General features: G+C 34.8%; 2 protein-coding genes across 3 annotated transcripts; one reads left to right on the top strand and one right to left on the bottom strand.

Annotated features, from left to right (window-relative positions):
* Window positions 1-1,421: 1,421 nt before the first annotated feature.
* On the bottom strand, window positions 1,422-21,700 carry LOC116012699 (exocyst complex component SEC10b-like). Of its 2 annotated transcripts, XM_031252340.1 has the most exons (26): window positions 21,500-21,700; window positions 21,328-21,364; window positions 19,568-19,663; window positions 19,199-19,456; window positions 19,038-19,112; window positions 18,623-18,724; window positions 18,403-18,453; window positions 17,741-17,846; window positions 16,228-16,347; window positions 15,560-15,651; window positions 9,133-9,298; window positions 8,976-9,052; window positions 8,609-8,707; window positions 8,439-8,529; window positions 7,678-7,763; window positions 7,345-7,518; window positions 6,169-6,222; window positions 5,580-5,708; window positions 5,377-5,469; window positions 5,121-5,267; window positions 4,832-4,929; window positions 4,582-4,666; window positions 4,081-4,139; window positions 2,467-2,565; window positions 2,301-2,384; window positions 1,422-1,794 (listed from the first exon to the last, which is right to left on the bottom strand). In XM_031252340.1, the coding sequence occupies exons 3-26, from the start codon at window positions 19,661-19,663 to the stop codon at window positions 1,725-1,727; spliced, it is 2,511 nt and encodes an 836-aa protein (XP_031108200.1). In that variant the 5' UTR covers window positions 21,328-21,364; window positions 21,500-21,700; the 3' UTR covers window positions 1,422-1,724. The 2 variants fall into 2 exon arrangements, with proteins under 2 accessions (XP_031108200.1, XP_031108201.1); XM_031252341.1 differs by lacking the exon at window positions 21,328-21,364.
* LOC116012701 lies at window positions 11,251-12,547 on the top strand. Its single transcript, XM_031252342.1, has 2 exons — window positions 11,251-11,977; window positions 12,262-12,547. The coding sequence occupies exons 1-2, from the start codon at window positions 11,287-11,289 to the stop codon at window positions 12,297-12,299; spliced, it is 729 nt and encodes a 242-aa protein (XP_031108202.1). The 5' UTR covers window positions 11,251-11,286; the 3' UTR covers window positions 12,300-12,547.
* Window positions 21,701-24,645: the final 2,945 nt, after the last annotated feature.

Genomic DNA, 24,645 nt, shown 5'->3' on the forward strand with positions numbered 1-24,645 from the left:
AACTAACATGCTTGCTAAATTTTCATCAAGATTCAAGACCTCCCCTAACACATAATTCACACCCCCATCTTTTGAGCCAAAATTTTCTTTATTTCCCAACAAGAAATTATGTTGCTCAAAATTCATATATTTCATCTCAAAGGCAATATGATCAATCTCATCATTAATTTCAACAAATGATTTTTCTTCCGTTTGCACCTTATTAGTATCAAAGCAATTACAAGTGTGGAAGATGCTTACCTCATGCTCATCTCCTAGGTTGGCCCTCATCAATTTCACAATTTCTTCATATTGAGACCGATATGCGATATGGGATGACAACCCACCAAAGAAGGCCTCCTTCACATTTCATGATTGGAAAACGCCATTGATTTTGAGGATATGTGACCTTTGATACCAATTTCATTGAGAGTGAGAGTTAGAAGAGAGAATAGAAGGGAAAAGTAAAAAAGTTATTTAAAAGACTTCTTCAACATCTCCTAGCAAGCTTGCACTATTTACTAACAAACTGCAACTGAATGGTAAGCCGCAAAATTAGCTCAGATTCTAAAAGAAAGGACACTGGCCCAGTGTCCTTTCTTTTAGAATCTGAGCTAATTTTGCGGCTTACCATTCAGTTGCAGTTTGTTAGTAAATAGTGCAAGCTTGCTAGGAGATGTTGAAGAAGTCTTTTAAATAACTTTTTTACTTTTCCCTTCTATTCTCTCTTCTAACTCTCACTCTCAATGAAATTGGTATCAAAGGTCACATATCCTCAAAATCAATGGCGTTTTCCAATCATGAAATGTGAAGGAGGCCTTCTTTGGTGGGTTGTCATCCCATATCGCATATCGGTCTCAATATGAAGAAATTGTGAAATTGATGAGGGCCAACCTAGGAGATGAGCATGAGGTAAGCATCTTCCACACTTGTAATTGCTTTGATACTAATAAGGTGCAAACGGAAGAAAAATCATTTGTTGAAATTAATGATGAGATTGATCATATTGCCTTTGAGATGAAATATATGAATTTTGAGCAACATAATTTCTTGTTGGGAAATAAAGAAAATTTTGGCTCAAAAGATGGGGGTGTGAATTATGTGTTAGGGGAGGTCTTGAATCTTGATGAAAATTTAGCAAGCATGTTAGTTCTAAATCAATATTCTAGGCAGCCGCCTAAGCAACCAGGCCGCATAGTTTGCCTAAGTGCTAACCGCTTAGGCCGATGGCCGATTAGCTATCGTTTCATTTTTTTTAAACGAGTTATTTAACTCAAATCGACATTTTGAGCAACATACCCAAAATTACTCCAACCCTTGTTTTTACGTTAATATTTAATATTTTAGTATTAACTATTAAAGCAGTAGATAGTTTATAATCAAGTCTTAAAAAATATTTAAAAAAATTACACAGATGCCTAACGATTTTTTCAACCATGGTCTAAATCCTTAAACTCGGACACCTTTGGTTTCCAGAAAAATTCACACTTAACCAACGGAATTTTCAAACATAAAATTACTCATAATCCAGAAAATAAATTTTAAAAAAATGGGTCACTCATATACCTTACCGACCTTCCTTTTGTCTAATTTTGCAATCCTCTGAATTTACAGAACTGTCAAATCATCACTTGCAAAATGCCCAATGCATTCAGTACCAGGTACAAACATAACAACAACATTGTCATTGTGAGCTGAAACAGTCTTTAGAGTTGCCTCTACACCACATCGCTTAGTATCGACTTCTACCCAAACAAGGAGCTAAATCTAGATGCAAGTTTCGCACTTTTGTAGTCATCCCGAAGCTCAATAAACCTATATTTACACCCAACAATGCTTGTCAGATAGATAAATAGAGATAATATGCGAAAAGTTGGATTGGAGATTTTACTATGTGCATGTCACCTTTACACCATTAATAAAACCTATAAGTGAATTAAAGATAGGGAGGAAATTATAAGCAAGTTATGCTGGGGTAATTTAACAAGAATTGGAGGATAATTTTTATATAACAAATACATATGAATAAGTATGTAAACACTAAAATGTGCACCCATCCACCCACCCCAGGTCCTCCCTCATAATTTGTAGGGTAGGAAATGATATAAATATATAATTGGTTCTAAGCATTGCCAACACTTCCAGTATATCTACGGTTTAGTCAAAATGGTTCCTTTAGAAATGCATAGCTAAAAGGTCTCAAAAAAAAATCACACACGCAAGTAGACATGCTCATGAAAGACAATTTTCATGTTAAGATTTGGAGAAAGCATCGTTCAGTTAATGCTGGGAACGTAAAGATAGTGTCAACGTCAAAATACCTCTGTGCATCTTTCCTAATACTTGGGGTTCCCTCAAACAGAGAGGAAAGGCTTTCAGGAGCAACAATAAAGACATTTGCCATGCTGGAATCAAGAGTAAAGACAATGAATTAGGGGAATGTAGTAAGTAAAAGGACTAAGCTTTTCCAAAACAATGTCTACTCACATGCCCAGCAATTCAAATTTCTCGTCAACTGAGGGGGCATTGAAACTACGAACAAACTCCCCATACTCAGTTATATCACGCTTCAAGCGGAGTCCCCCACTGCAAAGTTAATAAAAATATTACTTAGAATAAGAGGTAAGAATTGCATGTTTTTTTCATGAATAAATAATCAAATACACATCTCAAGTGTATTGATATTTCTAGTTTTACAAACATGTAGACACCCTTGAGAACAAAAAGGGGTGACTGGAACATGTGAAGGGTAAGTTGTTATGGGGTATGCAACAACACTGCAGCAAAAAACAGCTTTGGTGATTTCTAAGGGAAAGCATTAAGCACTGGAAAAAAGTGAGAGCCAAAATTTGGGAAGGTGAAGGGTCGGTTCTCCAAGCCTGTCATTTAAGCCTTATGGCTGCCCAGTTTGAATAAGTATTTTGAAAGATAAAGAACAATTTTGTATATATATATATATATATATATATATATATATATATATATATATATATGGTTTGAAGTTTGGAGATAGTTATAGAAAAAATTTTACAAAGATGCTCAGTGCATGGATTTAATCATTTAATGCTCTTCAAATCTTGTTCATATGATCACATCTCTCAAGATCAAAATGCAACTGTTGGATCCTTATTTTATTTTATACTTCAAATAGTGAAACCTTTTGGGATATCAGATTCCATAAAGATATCAAGACTGGGAGTTGGACAACTTTGTTAGCTTCATGGAACTAAATATTCCTCAGGCCCTGGAGTAGAGGATGAGAACTACAAGATTATTAGGTCACAGTCCAGCAATGAGATGTTCATCATCAAATCTGTCTACCAAACTTTAATTAATGTTGAAGCATGCAGTTTTCCATGAAAGCATATTTGGTTCCCAGGCTGCCCTCTAAAAGCTTCAATTTTTGCTTGGAGGCTTCTATGGAAGCTATTCTTACTGGGGAAAACTTGACGAAGATCATTCATTTAAAATGCTGCTATTTGTGTCTGAAAGAGGAAACCATCTTGTGATTCACTCCAATGAACAAGGAAATGTTGGTAATACTTGTCTTATGGTGGAGTTCAATGGGTCATGCCCTCTATGGTCAATTAGTGGAGTTCAATACTTGTCTTAAAAGAAACAGAGAATACAAGGAACGAAACCTGGCTCCTCTTTGTTTATTTTGGCTCCTCTTTGTTTATTTTGGCTCATTCGGGTGACAAGGGAAACCCACAGCCACTACCCGAGGGTGTGCACTAGGTAAACCCCACCTTGGGAAGAAAGAAAATGTGCTGCTTTGAAGGTCGGTCTACAACTTCTGTGGATAAACTCGAAAGTCTCTTACTTCACACTTTAATTCTTTTAGTTTCAAGTAAAGACCACATTAGTGCACCTGTGATTGATTCTTGGATAGGTCCAAGCTTACGTACGTTTTCACTGTGAATCTGTGATTGCCTTTTTCACTCTAAAAATCTTTGTGGTTTTACCCCCTTGGTGCCTTTTAGTACGATATTTTTACTCAGTGAAAAAAAAAAAAACAAAAAAACAAAAACAAAAAAACAAAAAAAAACAAAAAACAAAAAAAAAAACAAAAACAAAAACAAAACAAATCAGCACAGTTACCTAGGATTGAAGGTAAACTTCTGCCAATGATTAAGCAACCCTTTGTGAAGGCGATTGCCCTGTAGACATGTGACATTATTAGTTCCTGAACTATGGCACAAAAGGCACAGAAAAGAAATATGAAGCAATTGCCAATGAGGTCAGCAGACTCAAACTACTGGACCTGAAGGCGGCTATGTATAGAAAATGTAAGTATGTATGTTTGCACACATATCAATGTTCTCCACAATTTAATTTAAATATAACACAACATAGTTACGAAATAGTAAATCCCCCCAATAGATATCTTAAACAAACATGCATGTCAGAACTGCTATTCCTATTCACACAAGTACAACAGTAGCTTAATCAAGTCAAGGTCATCTCGTATATCTAGCAGAAATAGAGTATGGGGAAAAGAGGTGATAACTTTCTGGCACAGATGTACGAATACAAGGCAGCACATATCTTACATTAGCAGACATCAAAAACATTTTAAAGAAGCAGAAAGAAAAGATATACCAGTTCAGTGAGGAAAGCTTGTTTATTTAGCCCATCAAGCCCAGTAAATGCAGATTCAAGCACTCGGGATAGGTATGCAACAACTCTGGTCAAGGAAAAATTAATAAATATACCAGAAAATATTCAAAAGCCATGTATTATGTCTAAGGATGCATACTTGTATAGAAACCTATACATTTATACCATTACCAACAAATCAATAATCTTAAAATTAATGATCTCAATATACTTTCAAGCTATTATGACTAACCTTGTACAGGCAGTTGTTGGTCGATGATCTGGGCCAATGCCATCATCAGGTGACCGAAAATCTGTTGTCTTTTGTTCTGTTGATAGCAAACGTTCCACCTGAAATGTTTCAAAGAGAGTTGCACTATTTTTTAATGAAAGAAACAAATCATGCTGTGCCACTGAGGAAAGATGATCTAAGATATAGCCACATGGACAAAAATCTTGGATAAATCATTGCTTTCATAAACAAAAAGTTTATAATGAGATAAATTTGAGAAACTCCAAATTAAAATTTCTAAAGCACAGACCTCAGCCATAACAGTTTCAATGCATTGTTGAAGCCCCTTATAAGCAGCACCTTCCGCACTGGACATTGCCTTTGCCATTTCTTCACATGAAGCAGCATGGGCACCATCCACAGGTAACAAAAGCCGGGAAATAGAGTTGGCAAAATACTGCAGGAAAAAAAAAAGGTAATTGCAGTTAAAAACTGAAACAAATAACAAACTCGGCTGTCAATCTGTCATGGTAAACACTGAAGCATGTCAGACATAGCAAACTAACTTGCTGAACAATAGCCACGCTGCTTCCACAACGTTGAACAGCCACCATGAAAGATTTGAAACTGCTTTCACCAGCAGCAGCTGCTGCTTCCGCCTGCATATCACCAATCATATCACAACTCAGTCAGCTGAAGGTGAAATTTCTCTAAAAAATATTTCTTGGGTAATTCAAACTGCATTAAATGCAAAGGATAATGTAATTACAGCAGAAGCAGCTGCTGCAGCAACCCTTCGACTAACACTTGTTCCCAACACAAATCTTTCCCTTAAAGCTGCAGCTTCAGTAAGGCTATCCCTGGCTCTCTCAAGGCCTTCTGTAACATATAGACTAACCTGCAAAATTATTTTTAAAAAAAAAAAAGAAAAAAAAAGGGGCAATAAGGAGCAAGAAAGGCCACAAAAAAATGAACTTGATATAATAGAAACTAAAATAAAAAAATTAAAGCAAACAAAAATTCGTAGGGACAAACTGTATTACTCCGTATTAATCTCATGCATTCCAGAAAATGGTCAATGGTTTTTTTTTAAGATAATAAAAGATATCTAGGGTGGAAAGTGCAAAAAGCCATATAGCTCATATGTCTATGCAAAGGAAAATTACTTTGCAAACTTGGGCACACTGAAAATAAATCCTAAGATGTATTAGTTCATAAATTAGTCTTTAACAGTTTAACCTTCTGCAAAATTCCTATCCAATGTCTATAAATATTTTTCAACAGAATATTGTTAGGTAGTAGGCATCTCCATAAGCAGAAACAAACTACAAACATGAGAAGGTAATCAGCAATCTTACTTGATCTAGAAGGCAGGTGAAAACAGCTCTAACATTGGCAGCAAGCATCGCAGGCTGTAACAAGTCACAATCACTAAGTAAACCAGTACTAAATTCTGCTATTGATTAAAACCAAGGTATCAGCATAAATCAATAACCCATTACTCTTAGCAGAAACCAGTTGCCATATTTGGCAAAAGCAAATTGTGAGAAAGATTGCTCTTAAACTGACCAATCATGCACCAAGATTTATAATGCTCTCTTTATACTGGTATGGATGATTAGCATGCAACATTAAAAAAGAGTAGCCTGAAGATGTAATAAGTGAGCAGGATAATCAAAATTAAAAAATGTGTTAGAAAGCACGTGATTTCCAAGTATGGTTTTTGCCACAGTTGATTCTGCAAGAAGTATGCAAATAGAGGCCATGTTCTGATCCTTAGAGAGAACTTAAAGTGTTATAGTATAATACAAGAGTTATGAAGCTTGAAATGACCAGGAAAAACATGCTAGTGTCATCATCCATAAGAACATTTTATGAACAATGCCCATCATTAGAAACATCAAAAAACTAATTTGACTTGACCATAACCAGATGTGCAATATCTCCCACCTACCCACCAAACAAAACAAAAGTTGTCTGTGGTATTCCTCCAATAAAAAAGAACTTATCAGTTAACACTAAAGAATCTACAGTTCTACACCTTACTGTAGCAAAACAATAAGTCAAGGAACATCCATATGGTAATATCATTGCAAGAGAAGTTTCTGAACATGCCAATGGAACACCTTAGGAAAAAAAAAACAATAAAAAAGAACTGCCTCTCCCCCTCGCGTAAATGAAAAAACAAAGAAGAAAATCTCTAGAATGTTCAAATGTATAGTCCTCCTAAAGTATTTTCACTTTTCATAATAGTTGTGACTTGAATTGTATGACCTAAACCTATCCTGCTTATCTAACCGAGCCAAAGGACCAAATGCCCACTAACAGAGGAAGCTTGAATTCCATACCACTGAGTTAACTATGGCAAATTAAAACTAATGCAATTCAAATGTACAGTCCACTATTCCACCTATGATAATGCAACCCTAGCTAATATGAAGTAAGGTACTAAGGTCAGACTTAAAACATCTCAAAGAGAACATAGGGCTATCTAATTGTGCCTATTGAAATATTGCCCCAGGTTACATACATACATGTGGTGAAAACAAGGTGCATCTAGATACTGCTTCTTCATTCCAACGCACAAACTCTGTTACTGCTGCAACAGAAATCTGCTGGAGAGACGATGCAACTGAAGCACCCTTTGACCGTCCAATTGTCCCAGATGACTCCGAAGACTGCTGGCTTTCAGCACGCAGTTCCTCCATCTGCAGGATACAGATGAAATGCACAATAACTAGTTTTAATGATTAGTAAGAATGAAAGGACTTTGCAAAAGTCCCAAGTACTGGTGAAGGAGGGTAGTTGATATGTTGACAGCCAACAAAATTTCTATTGCATTTTTATAAGGATTCTATGCTCCAAACCTTAGCTTTGTAAAGTTGTCTGAGAGAGGCTTGCTCACACTCAATATAACTATCTTTGTGGGGAAGGAACAGAGATTCTGTCAGGCCTATACCAAGAAAAAAAAAAAAGAACAAAAAGTATTTACTTCAATACGAAATAACATATAGAAAGGTAAATTAGGTAATAAAGCTAAATGCCTACATTCTAAGACTCCTTTTTCTTTATCTTTTTTTTTTTTCTTTTTCATACATTGCATTCTAGGACTAAGTTATGCTTCAGTTCAAGAACGTAGAGATGCTTCTTTAGTAAAAATGACTTTTATTCTTTAAAGGATATCCCTCTGCCAAATTTTTAAGTTCAAATGTTTCAGTCATGTATGATATTATGTTAACAGAAGAGACACAACGAAGTAGTAATAAAGATATACAGATTGTGATCAATTGGTTCTATTAAAGAGATAAAAGACAAAAATAGCATATGACATGTGCATTAACTTCCACACAAAAATCTTCCAGAAGTGAATAAAATGTAGAAATACCGAATACGTAATATATTCCTGCTCAAGAATGGACAAAAAGGGGATTCTAGACCTCTCTCTGTTCTCTTTTTTTTTGCTAACCAAATAACCAACCAAATACAACTTTATGAATTTCCCTTTTATTGTCTTCATTATTTTGCCGTTCATGACTTTGCATTGAAAACCCTAGGGGAACTGATGTTGCTAATCTTTGAAGGCTATTCAAGTTTATTAGCATTTCTATCCAGTTTTTAAACTTTCTACCTTCAACATCCAAGTCACCACACCCAACACCACGTAAATCTCTAGCAAGTTCCTGTGTCTTTTCATATGCCACAGCCAATAACCTGAGATACTGAAAACAACAGAGACTAAAAGGATCAACATCAAAGCCCATTACTTAATCTGCAAATAAGGACTTTAAAGAAACTCACCAGTATAAGACCACCTTCTTCCATAGGAGGTGGATTAAGAAGAGATGGTTTTACCAAGAATTTCTCTAGAAGTTTTGGAACTCGATCCTCCAAAACACGCTGCACACAAAGCCCAATCACTTATGTCATAACAATAATAGTACACATTCATGATGCCTGAATTTTCAACTTTTACTAGATACATTTGAGATAGAAATACAGACAATATGAGTAAAGCAGAATTTTCATTTCTCAAGCTATGCACATTTAAAAATCAGTAGCTTTGTTTTATGTTATGATTGCCTATTGGTATATGAGTATACCCTATTTGTTTGATATATATATATATATATATATATGACAAAATAATCATTCGAAGTAGCTATACCTGGACCAGTATTGACATAACATCATTTGAAGAGGGAAAGACTGCCGTTATAGTGGCTGCTTCTTTTCTTACAGTGTCTGAAAGTGAATTATACTGTGTAAATGAGGACGCTAAAAAAGAGAAACATGTTCAACATATTAAATGCCTCTTTTCAAACCTGTGATATCTTTATAGACTGTAGAAAGACCACGGGCAATGTTGCTAGGGCTAGGTTGGGCCTCTTGATCACCAAGAACCAATTTAGCATCTGCATTCATCACCTCTACATCAAACATGGGACGTAAACCCACATAGTGTTGCATAGCGCTGGTACCCCTGTTAAACTGCTTTCCAAAAGCAATGCATAAGGAAAGAGAATATTATACAGATTTTCTTTTGGTTCTAGTATCACTTTCATGAAGGGAAAAATCATGGAAAGAGATTCAAATTAAGTGCCTAAAATTAAATATTTGCATTGATATATTATACTTTGTGTTTTCTTCATTGTACCTTGTTACAATCTAAGAATGGGTCAAGGTCATTCAATTGGGCTACAACACACATGGGCCAAACCACACTAAAGATTGAATCCAATCAATTAGCTAGTCTAACTCATAGCCTTATAAACCCATATGTTCTCTCTTATATTTTCAATGTGGGACTCTTAACATACCTCTTACATTTATTTTCCAAATTTACCCCTTTATCTTTATGAAAATTACTCAATTCTCTTAACATTTGTTACAAAAGTTAAAGAATGGTTATCAATTTAATGCAGTCTTTTTTTTTTTTTTTACTTTTACGTTAACGACTAGAATGATTATCAATTTAATGCAGTACTTTTTTTCCTTTTACATTAATGACTTCTAATGGGAAAAAAAAATTATATTCTCCATAATTGCAGTTATAATAGTATATTTACATTCCAAAGAATTTCAAAAAACAATATTGATTGAAATTCTTAGCAAATATGATATATCTATATTCCAACTTGTAGGATATGAAAATATTGGTTTTTTTTTTTATGTAAGACTAAATTTTGGTAAACTAAGATGAATGATGAATGATAGAATTCATTTTTACTTGTACCCATTGATACAATTGTGTAATATTAAACATAAATCATTACAAGTTCTTATCATAGCTATTACATATCACTTTTGGAAAATAAAAATGTTCAATGAATAAAGATAATCTTACGTAGTACAAAACACTCTGATCTATATAAAAAATATTATTTCAATTATAGATAAAATTCAACATATTTTTCAAAGCCCGTGTAAGAAAATATGTCTCTTATTATTAAAGGTGTATCCTATAATTCGGTAATTCCATCTATAATTTTACATTTATTTTGACCATATATTTTTGCTACTTTTTTTATCCATTGGGCAAATTTTATCCGCACATTGTGCGTACATATAACTAGTTTCATATATGAGTAATGAGTTAAAAAAATTACTCCGTAATAATTTAAAGTAGTCCCCATCTTTTAAACATTTCTATCTTTATAATGCATCAAAACTCTCGTAATGTTCTCATCCCTGTCAATGCAGCAGCAAAATGTGTAGTATATTTCTGATTGTTGAGATTATTATAATTATTATGTGTTAGGCAGCAGTAAAATAAACAGTAGCAAAGTTAGGCAGTAAAGTTAACAGCAGCAAAGTTAGGCAGCAGAAATGTTAGGTAGCAGAAATGTTAGGCAGCAGTAAATAGTGCAGAATTTCAGGAAACTTGTCTATTTTCTCATGTATATATAGATGTATCAGCTAGCTAATGAAGATATAACACAGATTTGTTATTTCAGAACTCAGAAACATCTGTTTTCCATCATTTTTCAGTTCTGGTCAGTAAATACTAGCCTCTAATTTTCTGTGTTAAACCTCTATTTTGTCATGGTATCAGAGCCAAAATCCTGAGATAATCTTTGTGTCTTGTTCCTTGTCTTGCTCCAAGATCATAGTATTCTTGTTCTTGTATCACTTGTATCTTGCTATCATAGTTTCTTGGACCTATTCTCTTAGTTCTTGGTTCTGTTTTCTTGGATCTATTCTTGTTTTCTGATTGAATCATGTCTTTGGAAAGATCAGAAAATTTTTTTGTTCGATTTAATGGCAAAAATTATTCTGCCTGGGCATTCCCATTTGAGCTCTTTGTCAAGGGAAAGGAACTATGGAGTCATATCAGTGATTCTGCACCTGACAAAGAAAAGGAGAAGGAGAAATATGCAAAATGGGAGGTAAAGGATGCTCAGATTATGTCCTGGATTCTTGGAAGTGTAGAACCCTCCATACTTCTCAGTCTCAAGCCTTATAAGACCTCTAGAGGAATGTGGGATTACTTGAAGAACGTCTACAACCAAAGCAACTCAGCACGAAGGTTTCAATTGGAGCTTGAGTTGAGCCAACTCAGTCAAGGGAGTATGTCAATCCAAGAGTTTTATTCTTCATTTGAAACTCTTTGGACTGAATACACTGATATTGTGTATGCAAATGTTCCTTCTGAAGGACTAGTTGCTGTACAAAATATCCATGAAACCAGCAAGCGTGATCAGTTTTTAATGAAGTTAAGGGGGGAGTTTGAAACAATCAGGTCTAACCTGATGAATAGACAGTTAGTTCCTTCAATGAATATTTGTGTAGGAGAGCTTCTCAGGGAAGAACAACGGCTCACTACACTGGCTGTCTTGGAGCAGAAAGCTCAAAATTCTGCTCCAATTCCTGTTGCCTACGCTGCCCAAAGGAGATCTAACGGAAGCAGAGATATGACTAATGTCCAGTGTTATAGTTGCAAGAATTTTGGTCACTTTGCCAATAATTGTACTAAAAAATTCTGCAATTATTGTAAGAAAGCAGGGCATATCATCAAAGAGTGTTCCATTCGGCCTCCGAAGAAACATGAAACTGCCTACAATGTCTCGGTTGGTCCCTCTAGTGTCTCCAATGCTGGTCAGTCTACGATTACCCCTGAAATGGTCCAACAAATGATAGTTTCTGCCCTATCAGCCTTTGGTTTTTCAGGTAACAATACTTCTGATTCTAAGCCTTGGTATTTTGATTCTGGTGCTTCCCATCACATGACCAACACTGCCTTGCCTTTAAAAAATGTTCAAAAGTATAGTGGAGATCTTCAGATTCATACAGCAGATGGAAATTCCTTACCTATCACAGCCGTTGGTGATATTTCAGCTTCTTTAAATAATGTTTTTGTGTCTCCTAAGTTGTCTACTAATCTTATATCTGTCGGACAATTAGTTGACAGTAACTGCACCGTTCAATTTTCAAAATCTGGTTGTTTTGTGCAGGATCAAGTGTCCGGGAAAATGATCGCGAAGGGGCCTAAAGTGGGACGTCTTTTTCCCTTGTTTTTGTCTCCTCCTCCAGTGTCAAATTATGTTGCTTGTAATGCTGTCCAAAGTAATAATCAGGTGTGGCATAGACGTTTAGGACATCCTAATTCTCATGTACTTCGAATCTTGCTTAAATCTGGTTTACTTGGGAATAAAAAATTTTCTTCTAATAATGATGTTGTTGATTGTGCATCCTGTAAACTTGGCAAAAGCAAAACTCTTCCTTTTCCATTGCATCAAACTCATACCACCAAACCTTTTGAACTCGTGCATACTGATGTATGGGGTATTGCACCTGTAATCTCTCATGAACATTACAAATACTTTGTTACATTTATTGATGATTTCACTCGTTTTACTTGGGTATATTTTCTTAGGACTAAGAGTGAGGTTTTCTCTGTGTTCAAGGTCTTTCTTGCTTTAATTGAAACACAGTTTTCTGCTAAAATTAGAATCTTGCGATCTGATTCGGGAGGGGAATATATGTCAAATGAGTTTCAATTCTTTCTTCAAAGTCATGGGATCATTTCTCAGCGTTCTTGTCCTTTCACTCCACAACAAAATGGTGTGGCTGAAAGAAAGAACCGTCATCTTCTTGATGTTGTTAGAACTCTTCTAATTGAGTCTTGTGTTCCTTCTAAATTTTGGTGTGAAGCTTTAGCTACTGCAGTTTATTTAATTAATAGATTACCATCTCCCAACTTGAACAATAATTCCCCTTATTTTTATTTATTTGGGCATGCACCAAATTATTCCAATCTGCATGTTTTTGGATGTGTTTGTTTTGTGCACCTTCCTGCACATGAGAGGAATAAACTTACTGCTCAATCTGTTAAGTGTGCTTTCTTAGGTTATGCTGGAACCCAAAAAGGATTTCTTTGCTATGATCCTCATGCCCGTCGAACTCGTGTCTCTAGGAATGTCATTTTTTTTTAACACCAGTCCTTTTTTAGCACCACACAGACTTCAGAACTTCCTTCTCTATCTACTTTACCGTATTTCTCTGCATCACCAACACCTGTACATCGGTTTAAACCTGGTTGTGTTTATCATAGACGCACCCCTCCTGCTTCTGATCCTCCTACAGGTCTCACTATGGCTTCTTCGCATCAACCTGCGACAACTGATTCTGTTCCACCAAGTTCCAGTAATCCCACTCCTCTTCGTAGAAGCTCTAGACCTCACAAACCAGTTGAAAGGTATGGTTTTTCAACCCCTGTGGCTATGTCTACTGTGTTATCTTCTATCTCTATCCCCACTTGTTATAAAAAGGCAATGGAACATAAGTGTTGGCAACAAGCAATGGAAGAAGAACTTCAAGCACTTGAAGAAAATCATACTTGGGACATTGTTTCGTGTCCCCAAAATGTTAAGCCCATTGGTAGCAAGTGGGTTTATACTGTGAAACTCAAGTCTGATGGCTCCTTGGATAGATATAAAGCTCGATTGGTTGCTCTTGGGAATAAACAAGAATATGGTCTCGACTACGAAGAAACATTTGCACCAGTTGCTAAGATGACCACAGTGAGAACCATACTTGCTATTGCTTCCTCTCAATCTTGGGTTTTACATCAGATGGATGTAAAAAATGCCTTCTTAAATGGGGATCTTAAGGAAGAGATCTACATGAAGCTTCCACCTGGTATGCCAATGATAGCTCCACATGAGGTTTGCAAGTTAAGACGTTCCTTGTATGGTTTAAAACAGGCACCTAGGGCCTGGTTTGAGAAGTTTCGCGACACTCTTCTCACCTTTTCCTTCACACAGAGTCAATATGATTCCTCACTCTTCTTTCACAAGACAACCACTGGTATGGTCTTTCTCTTAGTATATGTTGATGATATTATCATCACTGGTAATGATAATGGGCTGATTACTAAGCTTCAAAATATGTTGTCCGGTACATTTAAAATGAAAGATCTTGGGCATCTAACATATTTTTTAGGGCTGGAAGTTCACTATGAAGATCATGGTTTCCTCCTAAACCAACATAAATACATTCAAGATCTCATTCGGATGGCTGGTTTACAGGATGCTACTGCTGTTGATACACCAATGGAGGTCAATGTGAAATACCGTAAAGATGAGGGCGAACCTTTGCCCGATCCTTTTTTGTATAGGCAACTTGTTGGTAGTCTTATCTACCTAACAATTACAAGGCCCGATATCTCCTATGCTGTTCATATCGTCAGTAAATTCATGCACTCACCTCGACATCTCCATCTTGCGGCAGTTCGTCGCATAGTTCGATATCTAATTGGGTCACCTACTCGTGGGTTGTTTTTTCCCAAACAATCAGCTCTTCATTTGACAGCTTATAGTGATGCAGATTGGGCTGGCTGTCCAGATACTAGGAAATCTATCACAGGATGGTGCGTTTTTCTTGGGGATGCCTTGATTTCTTGGAAGTGTAAGAAGCAAGAGAGTGTCTCTAAATCCTCTACAGAGGCCGAGTATAGAGCTATGTCTGCTGCGTGTTCAGAGATTGTGTGGTTACGTGGTCTTCTTTCTGAACTTGGATTTCCTTCAAGTGATCCTACTCCACTTCATGGTGATAATACCAGTGCTATTCAAATTGCTGCAAATCCAGTGTATCATGAACGCACAAAGCACATTGAAGTCGACTGTCATTACATCCGGGAGGCGTTTACTCGAGGTGTTATCACTCTACCTCATCTTACTACTGATCTTCAAGTAGCTAATGTTTTTACAAAGGCTCTAACACGCCAAAGACACAAGTTTCTCAATAGCAAATTGATGTTGATAGACTTACCTTCATCAATTTGAGGGGGGATGTCAATGCAGCAGCAAAATGTGTAGTATATTTCTGATTGTTGAGATTATTATAATTATTATGTGTTAGGCAGCAGTAAAATAAACAGTAGCAAAGTTAGGCAGTAAAGTTAACAGCAGCAAAGTTAGGCAGCAGAAATGTTAGGTAGCAGAAATGTTAGGCAGCAGTAAATAGTGCAGAATTTCAGGAAACTTGTCTATTTTCTCATGTATATATAGATGTATCAGCTAGCTAATGAAGATATAACACAGATTTGTTATTTCAGAACTCAGAAACATCTGTTTTCTGTCATTTTTCAGTTCTGGTCAGTAAATACTAGCCTCTAATTTTCTGTGTTAAACCTCTATTTTGTCAATCCCCCAGTGATGTTTTCCCCCAAACATTTGGCATCTCAAATGGATTTTATTTTTGCACTAGTACAGTATCACAGTCAAAGTAGTGTACACTTGAATAATTTACCTTTGACAAAATTTTAGCACATTCTGCCATCGTAGACAACTCCCGCCTTTGTGATGCTGCATCAAATCGGGATAGCAATCTGTTTTCCAACTCTACATAACATCAAACAGCAAAAAAGTGACCATTCACTACTGAAGTATAGGTGGTATGACTGGGATGGAATGAACAAAACTTCATAACATGTGTTAATACTTTCAATACATTTTACTACGGAGTAAAATAAATCTAAGTGTACTATTAAAATTCTCTAAACTACTGATCAGTCCGATCTCCCCTCAATAAAAACCCTTTCATTACGGCTATAAACCCAGTCAGCAGAGGAGCAATCCGACATTTTACAGTGTTATACGTGCATTCCTTCTCCATATAGAACTTAATCATAGTATATTTCCTTAGATAAACCATAGTCTCCTTAGATGTTATTGTGATGCTTCGTTTGCAGTGAATTTATTTCATTTTCTTCAGTATAATAATGGCATGAGCTGAACCAATTAACCAAATGCATTTTAGTGTCGTCTGGAACATTTGAATCATGAGTTCCTCTCAGGTTACTAGCTAGTCAATAGAGAACAGTGGTCAATATATAGTAATTGATGCTAATCTTTTAGAGCATCAGAAAAAGCTGTCCTAGTAGCATGAACACTGAAAGTAGTAAGACATTAATGCACCATTGCAGTATTCTTGGAGGTTAGCAACGGCAACCTCCAACCCTCTGCTTGCTGTAGCATTCCCAACCACTGATGGGGCAGTCATACTTTGTCTTCCAATATCTTCCTCAGCAAATGATCCTAAATAAAATATATAGAAATTATTTTAAGTTTTTAAAGAATACACATTATTTAATGTACCCAAAACTGTAGGAAAGAGGTGGGGATAGAATAATAATGCTTTTTTGCTGCAAAACTAGAAAATAAAAGAGCAACAATCAAAGAAAAGTAAGGAGCAACAATTACATAAAAGACAAATGAAAAGAGAGAGAGAGAGAGAGAGAGAGAAGAATCAGAAGATAATATCAAAATTTTCAGATGCCATGGAGAACTAATAATATTTCGTATTTTTTTTTTATTTTTCAATAAAAAATAATTATTATTAACTAAGACAAAACAGTGTGTGAGAGAGACAATCTAAAGTGAACAATGAGTACTCTGATGAAAAATTTAAGAAACAAAAGAAAATAGCTGAAAAGTGTCTGTCCCTTAACACTTGAGCAGCTATAGCCCATAAATATGCCTGCAAAGCCACTCTAATGGTAGGACCTTTAAGCCTTGTTATGGTAACTGCCTAAAAAGGTTCATTTGCAACCCAATCAAGCAGGTCATTTCTAAAGGATGGGATAGAGTAAGTCAAAATGGGTCAGGTAAAATCCAAGCAATCATCCCTTAATTTTTTGTTTCATTACATCATGTTCCTAATTACCTTCTAGCTTTAGTCTTCCTAACAATAAAATTTAAATGAAAAATATGAACTATTGAAAGTGGATCAAAAGAACCTTCCCTCCAACCCTTAGTTGGGAATTGGGAGGGTTTAGAAATAGCCCCTATTTTCATCAATCCATAGTTTACTTGCTGGTACTTAACCCACCATGCATGTTTAATTTACTAATGTTATCCACTAAAAAAATTAACATGCCTGTTTAATATGTCTAATGTTATCTACTAAAAAAATTCTCTCCTAGTCAATTCATTGAAACAGTTCTTCCATGAAAGAATCTAGCTTTCTGCTCTAACTAAATACAACAACTGATAGCAAACATGTTACACAACATTTCTCCCTCAGCACTCCTCACTGAGCATGACACATAACCACATATTTGCTCCATTTGGAAGGATTACATACTGAAAACACTAATGGGCCATTGAGACTTCCAGAGGGCAATCTGTAGACCAAATTTAGCCATGAAAGGTTACATTTTCTTCATGTATATCAATTCATGTTGGCAGATAAGCAGAAAATTACTTCCTCCATACCATACTCAGTGTGTTTTACTAATTTTAGAGCCATACAAAACTGATGTCTAAAAAACATTTGTGTACAAAATAGGATGAGGGAGTAATAAAGAAAAAAATTTACTTCAGAATTCTGCCTGAAATTTGATTATCATACACAATTCTACCAGAAACAAGAATAGCCAAAAGAAGAGGTTTTTCATTTAAGACCACCAAGGAAATATGATGATCTTACTCAATTTCTGTGCAATTGAAGCAGCCTCAGCAACACGACTATCATCAGAGAACAAAGGAGAAAGTTCCATCAGATCTCCAGGACTACCATTGAATTCCATCAGGTACTATACCATGAAATAAACAATCACCATCAGTGTCATGTACTCATGTCCCCCCACTCCCCTCCCCCCTAAATGGACACACACACACAACAAAGAGTAGCTGATCAGCATGTTCAATAAATAAATTGGGGGAGTTTGGTTCAAATATGAGAATTGGAAGCAAAAATTAAGGAATGGAAATGGGTGTTAGCAAAAGTAACCTATTTGTTTGGTAGTAAACTTCATTACAGAAATCATTGTTTGGATATACATAGCCTAAGTATCAGAACCAAAGTTATAAAAATAAAAAAAGAAATCCATAATAATAATAACAGTAATATCAGTAATTACAATAATAATAACAACAATGAACAAAAATCATAATAATAATAATAATAGTTGAGGGAAAGGAATGGGAATGAAACACATGGTTGGAGGGAGAATGGGAAACCCCATTTTCTCCATTCTTCAATTCCCATTCCTGGAGCCAAAAATCCTTTACTAAACATCTCAATCACTTTCATTCCCATTCATAGCTTGAAAGTAGTGAACCAAACACCCCCTAATGAATCAAAATTACCTTAATGAGGTCTATGGTTTGACTAGCATTTTCACGCTGCGCATCTGCACTCTGAACAAAAAATATAGAATGCACAATTATGAATAAAATAGCATCACAAATGAAAACACTGTTAAAAAACTGTGATAAGCAAATCAAGTGACAATGAAATCTTATAATAGAAACACCCTTATGCCTGCAGTGCAAAAACTGTGTACTAAACAAGTAAACTGATCTTTACCTGCAAATGATCTCCTATTTTGGCAGCAGTTTGACCCACACTAGATATACGAGAATCCAGACGCGCAAAGCTATCAAACAAGCCATCCACACCCTTCTCTAGCTGCATATAATAATACATAATCAGATGTAGAAAAACGAGAGTGATACATTTGCCAATGTCATCTTATGATAGAAGCCAAGAATCAACAGATGAAAGAGATGAATGAAAGCAGGCCAAATCAGTGTTCTTCCCGTTATAAATAAATATATTGGGTAAATAAGTAAAGCTAATTAAATTAAAAGTTTCAAGGAGGTATCAAGTATCAATTTCATGGCATGAAAACAACAACCAAACTGGGGGAGCTTCAAAAAGTCTATACAAGTTTTAGCATCTCATTTGTTTGCAACCACAAAATAATGAACAAAAGTCTAACCTCAGTAATTGTCGTCCGGTGCTTTGAGTCTTGTACTGCAACTTCTTTCTTGAGATTGTTTAGCTTACCATCAATCTTTATGTCCAACATAGCAGCATCAAAAGAGAAGTTAAAGTAGATAATATAAACTCTCCCAATCAAGCAAATGATCTTTTATGTACCTCTTTTCTGAGATCAATCAATTGCGTACAAGAATTCTTGAATAAATCTAGTAAAGCATCAACTTCAGGAAACAGGGCATTTAGTTGCCCATGTGCTGATTTTCCTGCATCAGGTGGCATCCGCAGATTCCCATTTGGTACTGAATCATTTCCAGAAATGGTGATGTGCCCTTCCGATGAAGCTGTTTCTTCATCTTGATAAGAAGGCAAGAGTTCATTCACCAAGCTTCCAAATAATGCATCAAAAGAAAAGTCCCCCTGAATGGTGAAATGAAGCATGTTGCTGATAATTATTTGCTATCCACTGGAAACTAAATTGAACAAGTCAACAACTTAAATACTCTCGTTAGTTAATGTCTGAAACATTACCTTAAAATCATCTATGTCTAGAACAAGCGGGCATGAGTCGGTAGACAAAGATTTTGATAATCTGTCAATTTGTGTTCCATCTCTACTCTCTTTCATCTAATCCATATAAAATACAAGAGAAGCAGAAGTTAAAATACATTACTATCATTCAGGCCAACTCAGGAGAACAGATTTTGAAAAAATCCAAGCCGAACGTAATATTAGAGCACCATTTTGGAGAAATTTTTACATATGAAAGAACTAATTATCAATGGACATCCACACAGGCACATATATACATACAATTTTATTTATTTTTTGAAGATGTGTGGCATTCAAGCCTCATAGACAACGAATCCACAAGTGTATGCCAAGCACCTCTTCAACATATATACACTAAGTAGACATCCTGACCATGTATCAAAGCAGGCATAGTCACACGAATTTGAAACCCAGACTAGGCCTACAAGTCAACACTAGTTTATGAGCTTATCAGCAGGTCAACCCCTAGGGTTCATGCATAGACCATGGCCAGAAATTACTCCATGAAAAAATATGCATAATTACATATTCACACTACATAATTCATAATTTGAAGAAAACCCTCATTGATATCATAGGCATTTGTGTCAACCTGGGACTCCAAAAAATTCATAGATGTTACACAATGGTAATTATTGTAGAGAAATAGTGCAATAGATTATACATCTTGAAGGAATTTGTTGAATATTTAGTATCTCTTGACTCTTGTAATTAGAAAATTTCCTATCTTTTTTCACATGTAGATAGATTCTTCGCTATATAAATATACAACTGACACATTTTTCAGTTTTTCTGGTGAACTTACTTTTCTGCTCTTGAGTTGGTATCAAAGTCGTTATAGTTAGAATCACTACCACATGTCATTGAAAACCAAGGAATTCTCTTCAAAGTATTCAAGGTGTCTTTTCGAAAGAGTCACCTCCAACTGCTTCTACTCAAGAGATAAAGTTAGATCTTGTAAGCTATGCCATCATTATGCTCTCTGAAACGCCACCAATCATTATTGTGCATTTATCCCATGTGCCATCACTTGTGTGTACAACAAACCACAACTATCACCTCACATCTCATGGATTAACTTCCATATCACTTCCATAACTCTTTTCCAGTTTGATCTAACCCTCATTTGGAGATTAACAGTCTTCTAAGGCAACAATTTTGCTGTTTAAACAACTTATAAATTACTTGAATTCCTTGTGAAGGAAATTGGCAGAGGATAAAAATGGCAGATCGATGAGCAAGAGGGGACATACTCAAGGCAGTGGGTTTTAACAGAGGTTTTGGCACCAACCTAAAAGATGACGGTGATGATAATGATATGTGTGTGTGTGTGTATTTGATAAGTAAGTGAAAGGATGATGATAATGATGTGTGTGTGTGTGTGTGTGTGTGTAACCTTGTTTATCCTATGAGGGCTCTAATATTCTACACAAGCATTATGTTTTCTCTTATTTTCGCTCAGGCATTTACTAAATATCCTCAGAAACAGAGCCACAAATGATCAATCAGCAAAATTAGCAACTCTACCAGAAAAGAAATAAGTAACCAAAATATATAGCATACTATAACAACAACACAACACATTGAACTCCAAACTATGAACATAAAAAACTAAAGTAACAACTGCTAAAAACCTCTAATTTCAAAACGCACACCGAGCCAGATATGAATCTATGATGTAATTCAGTCGACAAACAGATAAATCAAAAAAAAATTATATTAATTTATCAAGCCGGTACCTTGTTTATTGATCCGACCCAGCTTCCTTAATTCAGTCTGGATTTCAAAAAATCAGAGATCATGATAGAAATGCGCATAAATATATGCGAGGAAAACTGAGTACAAAAACCTAAGCTTTGAAAGAGTGCACAGAGAATTGCATAAATGTAGAAAAGAAAATGAAGAACTAACCTCTTGGAGTGGTGAAGTGATGATCCAGAAGAAATGGAGAGCGCACCTGGGAAATTACGAAAAAGGGAGGAAGAGATTTGCAGGAGAGTTGTGTTTCGGTGAATTGGAGCTGGCCTGGAAGCATATAGGGAGAAGATCTCAACGTTGTAAAAGATGTTTTCTTGTTGGGGGTGAACAAAATTTGTTAAGTCATTTTAGTCAAAAATCTTCTAGATAGGATAATTTCATACTCAGCACTAAATTCAATTTTAGGTCACGATTAGTCTCATTTTGTATTGTTTCATCTCATGAAGATAACATTCGTGGACGTTTGGTTGAAAAAAAAAATTGTGAAAATTTAAATTTTAGTATTTGATTTGTAAAAATATAATTACTAAATTTTTTATATGGGAATTTAAAGAGAACAAATAGTATAAAAATTAAAATGTTTATACAATTTTATTTATTTATTGAAGATGTGAGTAGACAAATGAAATATCAATTTTAAGTTAGAAAATATAAGGGTAATCTTGACTCAATGTATCTTTTTAATTCTTCTCAAAAAACAAAATTAAAAATACCAATGGATGCATGAGTTTATAATTTCGTGAAAATGAAAGAATTGTCAAATGGACTATAATATTTTCCCATGTAAATTGACGTAATTTTGATTAATTCTTTTACTTTTATGGTAATTCTAATCAAATGTTAATATTTGACTAAAAGAGACATAATTAACCTTGTATTAATTGGGATTTGGGATGTAATTAGATTTTTGATTAATTCCTTTAATTGTAGTGTAATTTTAATCAATTTTATTATTTGACTAAAAGAGACATAATTCAACCTTGTCTTAATTAGGACGTAATTATATTTTAAAATTATTAATATTAGATTCAATTAATTTAATAATATGAACAGATACTACATTGTAATAGAGTCAGTAGTACTCAAAAAAAAATTAATTTAATAATATTTTATAATATATACAAATATAAATATAAATATTATCAATAATAAAAATATCCATTTTGATCAATCTTCAACCAGTAAAGAATCCACAAAAAGATCAACACTTACATACGCTAAATTAGATTATATCGTCCTTTGAATAATAGAATCCTTTAATATTTTGATCATATCATTATTCTCGTAATATCAATTCAATAATTTATAAATAAAATTATTTAGAAAAGTTAAAAATAAATGTCAAATAGATCATCAAGCTCACACGATAATGCAATTAGGTAATTGAACCTAATTTTCAAAAAAAAAAAAAAAAGTAATTGAACATAAAAATAAAACATCAATTAAGTCCTTAAACTAACCTATTTCATATAATTTGTCCAATTTATATGTTTATAACAGAGTAGCAGGTCATCTAAAATTTAAATTATTTATAAAAAAAACTTAAAAATAATTATTTAAAATGTATACATAAATATAATTAAAAAAAAAAAAAACAGAACATCTCCTGCTGTAGACAAAGAACCTTTCTTGGTCTCAGGCCATGGAGAGGAAGAAGTTTTCTTGGTCTCCGGCCATGGAAACGAAGAAACGTCTCCAGGAGACATTATATTTTTTTTAATAATTATTTTAAGTTTAAAAAAAGATCATTTTGGAATAACTTGTTAGAAACCTGCAAAATAAGAAAATTGAATGAAATGTGTTAGTTTAGAGACTCAATTATAATATTTTTTTATGTTCAGTAGCCTAATTACATTATGTATGCAGTTCGATATCATATTTGACCTTTATTCAAAAAAATAATAATAATAAGAAAAAAAAACTAAAACGCTACACATCATCTAGAAAATTTCGATTATCTTTGACAGCTTAAGTTTATGCCTTTTCAATTTATTCTGTTTTCAGCCTACTTTTTATTTTTTATAGTATTCACAAGGGAGTGAGAAATGGAGATTTGGGGGGGGGGGGGGGGGAATGAATTCAGAGTTATAATAAATTAATTAATTAATTAAAATATAGAGAGATTTGTATTATTGTAAATTAATCGTAACTTTACACATTTATTTTTATTTAAATAATTATGTTAATATATTTACCCTTTTTTTAGAAGTTTCAAATTTAAAATTTATGCATGCACATGTACATAATTAACAACAATCTTTTAGGCGTGTGCTAAAAGATAGAAGGTCGAAAAGAGAAAGAGAGGGCACAAGATGATTCAAGGAGAGCTGGTCGACTCCTAAAAAAAACTTAAATTCACCAACTTTCAAAGTTTCACTCAATACAATACTTACTAACCTTTAAAGGACCGCCAAGGACCTTGTGGTCCAGTGGCATCAAACCCTTCCTTTTACACGGGAGGTGGTGGATTCGAGCCTAGTCGACCACCTATTGAAAATATTCCTCATCGTCATAATGAAGGTTATCATTACCAATTGAGTACATTACATCCATGATAATAGTAATGAAAATATTAACTTGATATACAAGGCATAACTGAAAGAGATATCCAGCTTGATCAATTGACCTCACAAAAAAGTTCATATAAAATTAAGAGAATTTTGAAAAGAGACTTAACATTACATTACTATAATCTTGAAGTCGGGATCACAACCATGGAAAAACGAGAAGCCCAAACAATCTCGATGACACTATTTAGGAAAAGAAAAAAAGAAATCTTGAAGTAACCATGGAAAAACGATAGACAATCTCGATGACACTATTAGAAAAAAGAAAAGGCATGTGTCAAACAAAAAGAGATAATGAGGAGAAAACTAGCTGAGCTTGCCTGGGCGGCCTAGATGAGGCCAAACCTTAGCTAGACTTGAAATGTGACCAAGGTGAAGCCTCAACTGGCTTACTGGCCAACCAAAAAAAAAAAAAAAAAAGAATAAGAAGAAGAAGGGATCGGAGAAGGAACAACACCAACTAAGGCTAGTCCTTAGCTAGACTCAAAACGTGACTGAGGCCTAGCATTGGCTGGCTAAATGATAAATTGACCGATGCCAAGCCCCAATTGGTTAAAAAAAAAAAGTAGGAGAAGAAGGAAGTGAGGCGGGACAACACTAGTTGAGCCCAACCTAGTCGAGGCAAGACCTTAGCCAAACTCAAAACGTAGTTGAGGCCTAACCAAATAACAAACCGGCTGAGTAAAAATCCCAGTCAATCAAAGGGTGGGGGGGGGGGGGGGGGATGAAATA

Source organism: Ipomoea triloba, chromosome 3, assembly GCF_003576645.1.
Source record: "Ipomoea triloba cultivar NCNSP0323 chromosome 3, ASM357664v1".
In the NCBI taxonomy this organism is placed as follows: domain Eukaryota; kingdom Viridiplantae; phylum Streptophyta; class Magnoliopsida; order Solanales; family Convolvulaceae; genus Ipomoea; species Ipomoea triloba.